The following is an 8,819-nucleotide window of genomic DNA, read 5'->3' as shown; positions in this document are numbered from 1 at the left end:
CACACATGCAGTGCCGTGTCTGGGCGCTCTCCCACCGCTCGCCTTCGGATTGTGGGCAGGAGGCTGCGGGGCTTTGCGGCCCGTTGCCGTGTGTCTCGCTGCGTTGCCGGCCGTGACCCCAAAGCCCTGCGGGATCGGGGCCGGGCCCGCAGCTTCACACGTGCTTCCCGGCCTCGTCCGCGCATGCGCTCGCTCGCCCCGCCCACACGCCACCGCCACGCGGCCGCGCCTGCGCGTTGTGGCGCCGTGACGTAACACCCGCGCGCCGCCGGCGGAGGGGAGGGGGAGCGGGTGGGGGCGCGGAAGGGACGGGAGCGGAGCGGGCGGTGCGGAGCGCCCGGCCCCAACACGGCTCGGCCCCAACACGGCTCGGCCCCAACACGGCCCGGCCCCAACACGGCCCGGCCCCAACACGGCCCGGCCCGCGGCCCGGCATGAGCCGCAGCAACCGCGAATCATGGCCCGGCGGAGCCCGCCGCGCAACGGCGTCGGCGGCCACGGTACGGCCCGGCCGGGCCTATAGCGGCGGGGGCAGCGCCTCCTCCCTCAGGGGGGTGGGCTGCGGCTGCTCCAGCGCCACCTCGCGGGCGCGGGGAGGGGTCGCCGGCGGTGCGCCCCCATGTGGCGGGGCGGGACGGGACGGGGGAGGTGCGGTATGGCCGGACGGGAGCGTTCGGGGCCGAGAGGGACAACGCGGGGTGCGGCCGGTGGGGAGTCGGCCGTGCTGTGTGTGCAATGGGGGAGGGAACGGGAAGGGAAGGGAAGGGAAGGGAAGGGAAGCTGCGGCCAGCGGGGGCTCGTCGGTGCTCGGTGTGCCGGAGCTCTGCCGTGGGCTGACTGCGGTGTCATCCTGCTCACCACTGACCTGTGCGGCTCCTGCGTGCACCGGAACCCCGCGGGGCAGCAGGTTGTGGCTGTCAGGGACCGGCTGCCCCACCGGCTCCTCCCGGCCCACATCCTGTGCAGCTCCTCACCCGGCGGGTCCCGGCGGTTCCGTGAGCAACGGGAGCCGCATCCCTTGGGAAAACACTGTGAGGAAGGGCGGTGTGGGCGGCCTCACCCTGCACGGCCCTGCAGAGCCTGTGAGCTGCGTGCTGCACGGAGCGGCCCCGAACTGCCTCCCTGCTGCCCACCTGCGGCTGTGCTGACCTGCACTGTGGGCAGGGTGAAGCAGAGCCCTTCCTCAGCCCCGCACTCAATGCTCCCGTATGCCAGCTGTGTATATAACCCATGTCAAACCCACCCACTGCGTGCGTTGTTCACTCCCTGCCCCACAATCCCTGTGCTCTACAGAGCAGCTCCTTTAACAGCAGCTCACCTGCATAAAGCTATCAGTTGTATGTTAACAGTTGTATGTTAACAGTTTTATGTTAACAGTTGGCAAGTTTGTGTTTGTTGGGAGGTAAGTCAGTACACTGCCATGTGTGGGACTGGTTTGAATGTGACCCTCGTTGGGACAGCTGCTGTCAGTAGTTCAGGCTTCTCCCTGGGTTGATGGTCAGGAATCAGCAGGAATGTGAGGCCCAGGTGTTACAGAACGCACGACACCTGAGCTGGGGCTGAGTCAGCCCTTCCTGGAGCACAAGCAGTTGTAAAATGGTCCTGAGTGGAGCTGTGAGCTGATGGGGGTGACGAGCAGCACTTCTGCGTCAGTGGGACACCCAGTGCTGAGCCTGTGCTGGGTCACAACGTGGGTTGTCTGTGGTCTGTCCCAGCAGGGCCTGTGCTGACATGAGCCTTTATCTTGCTCTATGCTTTTCTTGCAGACTTTGAATCTAAGAAGAAAAGAAAAGTGGCAGAAATTTATCAGGCCCTGAACAGCGACCCTATTGACGTGGCAGCGCTCAGACGAATGGCCATCAGTGAAGGAGGGCTGCTGACCGATGAGATTCGCTGCAAAGTGTGGCCGAAGCTGCTGAGTGTGAACACAGACGACCTGCCCCCCCTGCCAGGTACAGGGCAGCCCCAAGGGGGTTCTGATGAGCTTTAGGTTTTCTCTCTGTGTGCTGGAGTGCTTCCATTGAGCTTACACAGAAAGGAACCTTGTGCTGTGTAGTGAACACCATAGGCTGTGTGCTCTGTGTAGATGGCAGGTCAGGAAACAGAGGGCTTCCTGAAGCAGCATTTCTGTTGTCCTCTGGAGGTGTCATTATCTTTAATGGAAGCCCTGCAGCTGTCCCAGCCACTGGGGGCAGATTCTGTTGTTGCTCCTGAATTTGTGGCCATTCAGAAGTGCCCGTATGCCCGTGTCACTTGAGAGCTGGATTACGGCAGGTGATCAGAGCCGCTGGAAGACAACGTGGCGTTTCATGTGACAGCATCGGTGGTGTGCCAGCAAATTCTTTTCTCTTCTGTTGGTTCTCTCTTAGCTACCAATGGGCGTTTGCTTTTTTCCCTCTGAATTCTTTCTTTCAGCCCATTCTTCGCTGCCTCCACAGCATGTCGTGCTTTGCCGCTGCTGGGCATGCTGTGAATTCCACAGCAAGATGGTGGAGCTGAGATGTATCCAGGAGTGGTGTCGGTTTAAGTGTTTTGACATACGTTGTTTAAATAATAGCCTCGTTTCCTTGCACTGGGTCCCCATTTGTGCAGCAGTGAAAGCGAGAGGACAGGGCTGGTGTGTGGCGTACAAAGAATGGGATGGGGGTGTTGTGTGGCTTCATCCTCATGGGCAGTTCCATCTCCCTGCTCTCTTCCTGGTACCTTTGCTCTACTCCACGATAACCTACTGCCTCTTTCAGCAGGGAAGGAGCTGCGGGAGGACAATAAGGATTACCAGCAGGTCTTACTGGACGTACGACGCTCCCTGCGGCGCTTCCCACCAGGTGAGAGGGGCTCACAGTGAGAGCCTGACCAGCCCTGCAGGGAGCCTGACCTCTCGAAAGCCTTGTTGTGTCAGCTCACAGCAGCTTCTTTGCACAGTGGAGCAGTTCCACAGCTGGCAGCTTCCTCCAGCCCCCGCCTGGGCTGTGGCTTTGGCCTGGTGCTTTTCTCCCACCTTACACTTCCCTGTCCATGCTGAGCCCCTCTGTGTTCTGTAGCTGAATGGTGTCAGCACAGAGGTGTCCGATCCTGCGCAGCCCTCGCCTGTTGTGAGCAGGGTCAGATGAGGATTGATGGAAACTGACCATTTGCTTCAGTGTATTTTAGCCAGGAGAATATGCCCAATATGTGGAAGGCAGCTCTGTTAGTGGGCAGAGCAAACAGTGTTTTACAGCAGAACAGCAGAACTGTTTTACACCGAACTGAAGGAGAAGTAACCTTTAGAAGCAGAAGCTTTCTGCAGTTGTTTAGTTCTGATGGGCGGCTGATGCCTTGTTGTGCTATTTATAAAGCAAGTAATCCAGCAGCCATCTAACTCTGCAGAGCAGCCGTTGTTCCTGGCCTGGATCTGCATCCCCCCCTTCTGCTGCTTTTATTTTGCATAAGCAGTTGATTCACTCCGCTTCTCTTTTGAGCACAGATTCTGCCTCCTTCCTGCAGGCTCTGCTGCTGCTGCTGCTTCATTTGTTTGTTTTTGCCCTTGAATGGCAACCTCCTCCTGCCTATTTTTAGAAGCATCAGTGAAACAGGGGGAAAAGGAGAAGTTTGTCATTGCAGGATCTCCACTGGGACGCTCTGCTTGGCTGGAGGGCATTTTCTCTGTTGACGGGGACTGCCAAGGAAACAGCTGCAGCTGTGCATGGCAGGAACAGTGTTTTCCCCGTGACATCCTGTCCCTGAACACATGTTGTGAGCAGAGCAGCAATATGAAGCTGTGGTGATGGAGGCCTTGCAGTCTGATGCAGCTGGCACAGCTGCTGTGCAAACACGTCCTGGTTCACTTCTGTTTTTTTTATAGAGCCTTTGGGAAATTAAAAATGATTAAAATGTCCTGAGCGGTGCTGGATGTGCAGCACAACTCGCTCCTCACAGCACTGTGCAGGCACCCATAAGCCCACTGCTGTCATCCATGATGACTACCTGGCAGGTAGGGCCACTGCAGGTTAAGCAGGCTCCTCACAGCTGGTTGGCTTCTCCGGGGCCAGCAGGAGCAGCATTAGGAACCTGGGTCATTCACAGCTTTCTCAGCCTGTTCCCTGTTGTCCCACATCCTTTGTGATCGAGATGGTTGGTAAACGTGCAGGTGGGGAGCAGCAGGCGATGCAGCCCATCACACCGGTGCCTTGTCCCCATAGGGATGCCGGATGACCAGAGAGAAGGGCTGCAGGAGGAGCTCATTGATATTATCCTCCACGTCCTGAAGCGCAACCCACAGCTGCACTACTACCAGGGCTATCACGACATCGTGGTCACCTTCCTCCTGGTGGTCGGGGACAGGCTGGCCACAGCTCTGGTGGAGAAGCTCTCAACGCATCATCTCAGGTACTCACAGAGACTCAGCCAGGGGAGAGGAGCTGCTGTGTGCGCCGTCACTGTGAGAGCAAAGGGGCGGCCTGTCCTGAAGCAGAGCCCCAGTTAGAGCTGGCTGCTCTGTGTTCATGCACTCAAGGGGTGCTGCTGGAGATTGGCACGTGGATTTGCAGGCAGTTGTGCTCTGGGGAAGGGCTGCCAGGGCTGTCAGTTAGTTTGTATTATCTCTGGAAGATGAAGAGGCAGCACACATGCATTACTCATGGTTCTCTTGGTCATGTGTCCTGTCAGGGCCTCCCTGGCTCCTAAGGCTCAGCATAGTGCTTCCCAGTCAGCCTTTATAGAGCCCTGGGAAGTTCTGTACTGATGGAATGAGAGCAAGCCTTCAAGTCGATGAGTGCCTTGGAGGGATTTTCCTCCTTTCCCATGTGACAAGCTGAAAAGGCTTTAGGGCTCGTGTGTACAGCAAAGCAAGAAGTGTCCATTGACACCACCGTGATTGTCTGGGTCCAGGTTTTGTGTGCACACGAGCTCTTTGTGACCCACATTGGTAGCAATGGAGCTGTTGCAAACAGACAGAATTCCCTGGGAGCCACCCTACCAGCAAAGCTGTTTGTTGCAAGTACGTGTATTTACTTTCTATGTGCCTCCCTGGAGGAGAACCCACTGATGTTGCTTCCTGACAGAATTCTCCTTACATATTTCTCTCAGGGATTTCATGGACCCAACGATGGATAATACCAAGCACATTCTGAATTACCTGATGCCCATCATAGACCAGGTGAACCCTGAGGTGCATGACTTCATGCAGAGGTATGCAGACGTTCCCTCAGAGCCTCCTAGCTCTGCTCTGCTTCTCTCACATTACTGCTCTTGGGGCCATTTGTGTCTTCCCATCCCCAGCACCACGGTGGCTTCTTCAGAGTCAACAGCTGGCCCACAGCTCATGGCAGCAATCCAGAGCCACGTGGCACTCTGCTTACAAGCAGACCCGAACGTGCTGCCTGTCCTGGGGGCTTTTAAATGGTGCTATCTTCACCCCAGCTGCCTGCATTGGAAAAGCTGTGGGGATTGAGTTGCTTTGCGTTCTGTGTCATACAAAACTGCTGCAGCTGTTTTGTGTGCCCAGTTTTGGGGTTGCTGTTGCATCTCTCTGGTTTGTTGCCAGCTCTGGGGATAACTGCAGGGTTGTGCAGCGGGGATGCAGCAGTGTAGTGTGGATAGAAGTGAGGAGGTAAGTCAGAAGGGTCCGTGCAGAGTCCTTTTCTGGACAACTATCTGTTAGCATTTCATGGCCAGCATCTCTTTAGGTGTCCAACTTGCAGATTCCAGAACAACGCTGAGTTTCAGGGTTGAATGTGAAGAGCTGGCTGTGCTTCAGCAGCAGCTGACCTAACCGTGCTTTCTGTCTGTGCAGTGCGGAAGTGGGAACCATCTTTGCTCTCAGTTGGCTCATCACGTGGTTCGGGCACGTTTTGTCTGACTTCAGGCACGTCGTGCGATTATACGACTTCTTCCTGGCTTGCCATCCACTGATGCCCATTTATTTTGCTGCTGTGGTACGTATTGGCTGGAATGGTGGCAGGGGATGTCATGAGCCATTGCAAGGTGATGGTAGTTGGGAGCTGCAGAGAGGGTCTGACAGTGCTGGTGCTTTGCTGTCCTCTGCGTTTCCCTTCCCATATGGGCACTGTTGCACTGCAGCGTATCCCCTGAGGAGGGGCAGATCTTTCAGACAGAACTGAAGTGTTTTTCTCTTCTGGCCCTGAAGTGTCAGTGAGTGACAAGAAGCCGTCCCTGTTTCCCTGGCTGCGCTCAGTGCTCTCTCTCCTCCCTGCAGATTGTGCTTTACCGGGAGCAGGAAGTTCTGGACTGCGAGTGTGACATGGCCTCAGTGCACCACCTCCTGTCCCAGATCCCACAGGACCTTCCGTATGAGACTCTGATCAGCAGAGCAGGGGACCTCTTTGTCCAGTTTCCTCCATCTGAACTCGCCAGGGAGGCGGCGCAGCAGCAGGCTGAGCGGTGAGTGCAGGGTGACCTCGTGCTCCTGGTATAGAAGCTGTGCCTGAGTTCTGCACCTTGGCCTGGCTGGGTCTCACTGCCTGCACAGGAGGCTCTAGGGCACTTGTTGACCCATTTCTTCTCTTGCAGGACCGCGGCTTCCACTTTTAAGGACTTTGAGTTGGCATCGGTGCAGCAGAGACCAGACACTGTGTTGAGGCAGCGCTTCAGGGAGAGGCTCCGAGGGGAGGAACGGACAAAATCCATTTTGACAAAGCCAAGGACCAACCGTTTTGTCAAGCTGGCAGTGATGGGGCTGACGGTCGCGCTGGGAGCAGCTGCCCTGGCCGTGGTGAAGAGTGCACTGGAGTGGGCGCCCAAGTTTGAACTGCAGATTTTCCCCTGAAGCCAAAGGAAGCGCTTTTCTTGTCGTCATGTCCCACAGCGACGTGATGTTTGGAAGGACGTGTCTGGAAGCAACGTGTCTGGAAGCAACCTGCCTGAAGACTTCTCTATTCTTGCTGCGTCCCGGGACGCTCTTGGCCTTTGTGACAGAGACTGATGGGATCCAGTCCAGCAGGATTGTTCCCCACGTGACACTCACCTTGTTTTCTCCTCCCCGTGCAGGGGCAAGCGGATGGACACTGCCACTGTGTGGATGAGTCTGACTCTTCCAGCCTTGTGCAAGTGACCGTGAGTGGTGAGCTGTGCATGGGCTGTGCCGAGGCAATCCTGCATCCTCTACTGGGGATAATCAGTGGGAGCGAGGGCAGGTGCTCACCTGGGGCACAGTGTCAGGGCAGGGTTTGGCTTGCTTAGGGGTGAGGGGCTTGTACAAGCTCCTGAGGAGTGGAGGAGCCCTCTGGCTCCATATCTCTGGCTGCCAGGGCAGCCTGCCTTCTCCATTTGCATTCACCAGTGCTCTGACCCTTCTCTTTCCTTACAGGCAGCCTCTCAGTAGAATCAAACCTGTACCAAGCCCCTGTCAGCACCCTGCCATGAGGTCATCTCCAATGCATAACAATTAGTGATTCCACTTTCTTGTTTGTGGCCTGGTCAGCATGCAGGGCACAGGTCCAGCGGGGTCCTCTGCTGGCAGCAGCAGCAGCAGCAGCACGGTCGTGTATCAGGTCAGTGAGGTGAGTCAAGCCTTGTTCATCCTGCCTGTGCCAGATCACATCACTATTAGTGGAGCCGTTAACACTCACTGCTGACTTTCACAGCTCAGGGAGCAGACTCCAAAGCAAAGAAAGGCTCGTTTTTACAGTTAGAAACAGTTTGCACAGGACAGAAATGTGCTGCAGACATCTGTCACCATTCTCCCCCCACGAGCCGATTGGATTCAGTGACAACCCTCAGAACAACCCAGATGAGGGATCTCCCAGAAAGGCCGGCCCTGATGCTGCATCCCCCACCTGGCCCAGCCTTGCTGCTCCCTGCCTGCCAGGACAGCTCAGCAGCAAATAGTGCTCACGAGCTCCGTATCCCCCTGACACAAAGCCAATAGACACTCGATGCCTCTACCTCCCCCCTGAACTGCTAAACCTCCCACAAGTGCCCTTACCTGCCCTGACTGGTTCCTACCCAGCTGCCTGCCCCTGCTGTCTTGTGCCCAAAGCCATCTGTGCTGTGCCCAAGGGCTGCACACCTAAGAAGCAGATGTTGGTCAAAGAGTTGCAGATTTCTGCTTATAGAATGAAGCTCATGGCCCTGCAAGGCTCAGCACCCTCCTGTCCCTGACACCATTCATCACCACATCCCTGCAAGTGTTGGATTGCCCCGTGGGCCCTCGCTCTGTGATGCAGGTAGGGAAGCAGGACCTGGTCCCTCACCTGTGTTGGCATCTCAGGGCCGTGCCGCTTACTGGTGCCAACAGCAGGGCTCCCTGTGCCTCTCCTGAGGGCTGGTGGCAGCCTGTGTGGCTGTTTCCATGGCTGAAGGCAGATTGCTTTCCTGCATGTGTGGGGACCGGCAGTATGGGGCGGCAGCAGCCTCTGCCAAGGCAGTAACAGTGAGGGAAGCAGGCTGTGACTTTGCACTTTAGATACTGGTGGTATCAGAGTTAGTGGTGGCTGCGTCACAAGCTGGAGGTGCTGCTGGGGGTCCCGTGCCCCACCTGGGCAGTGCAGTGCCCAGGTGCCCCCAGCCGAGGGGTGTGTGGGGCACCGTGCCCTCCTGCAGCCCCCTGCTCTCTGCCCACCGTGCACTTTAGTTCCTGCGTTGCCTGGGGGAAGGGTGAGCGAGGTGGTGGTCTCTTCGGGTGCTCCAGTGACTCTGTACAAACTTATACATACCTGTGTAAATGCAGATTTGTACAAACACTATCGCTGTAAAATAAACAGTTACTAAACGTTTTCCTCCCCTTGTGCCTCCAGGGGCTGGTACTGCTGTGCACTCTGGAGCCTTGTCCCATCCTGCAGCAGCCAGGGCAGCGTGGGAAGAGGAGCAGGAGCCAGCTGGTG

The 8,819-nt window shown here is 56.9% G+C and overlaps 1 protein-coding gene across 4 annotated transcripts; it reads left to right on the top strand.

The window, feature by feature from the left end:
* The first annotated feature begins 287 nt into the window (after positions 1-287).
* Positions 288-8,719, top strand: TBC1D20 (TBC1 domain family member 20). Of its 4 annotated transcripts, XM_072350524.1 has the most exons (9): positions 288-392; positions 425-500; positions 1,767-1,952; positions 2,742-2,825; positions 4,179-4,365; positions 5,065-5,166; positions 5,771-5,912; positions 6,194-6,378; positions 6,508-8,719. In XM_072350524.1, exons 2-9 carry the CDS (start codon positions 458-460, stop codon positions 6,761-6,763), a joined length of 1,185 nt encoding a protein of 394 aa, XP_072206625.1. In that variant the 5' UTR covers positions 288-392; positions 425-457; the 3' UTR covers positions 6,764-8,719. The 4 variants fall into 4 exon arrangements, with proteins under 4 accessions (XP_072206625.1, XP_072206628.1, XP_072206626.1 ...); XM_072350527.1 differs by having other exon boundaries at positions 302-500; XM_072350525.1 differs by having other exon boundaries at positions 323-500; positions 2,745-2,825.
* The last annotated feature ends 100 nt before the right edge of the window (positions 8,720-8,819 follow it).

Source organism: Excalfactoria chinensis, chromosome 15 (genome assembly GCF_039878825.1).
Source record: "Excalfactoria chinensis isolate bCotChi1 chromosome 15, bCotChi1.hap2, whole genome shotgun sequence".
Taxonomy (NCBI): Eukaryota; Metazoa; Chordata; class Aves; order Galliformes; family Phasianidae; genus Excalfactoria; species Excalfactoria chinensis.
Note: the sequence above shows the minus strand (reverse complement) of the source record. Positions and strands in the feature narration are given on the sequence as shown.

Coding starts and splice junctions, on each gene's coding strand:
- TBC1D20 (XM_072350524.1), top strand. CDS start 458: ATGGCCCGGCGGAGCCCGCCGCGCAACGGCGTCGGCGGCCACG. Junction 4,366..5,064: donor CTCTCAACGCATCATCTCAG/GTACTCACAGAG, acceptor TATTTCTCTCAG/GGATTTCATGGACCCAACGA. Junction 5,167..5,770: donor GTGCATGACTTCATGCAGAG/GTATGCAGACGT, acceptor CTGTCTGTGCAG/TGCGGAAGTGGGAACCATCT.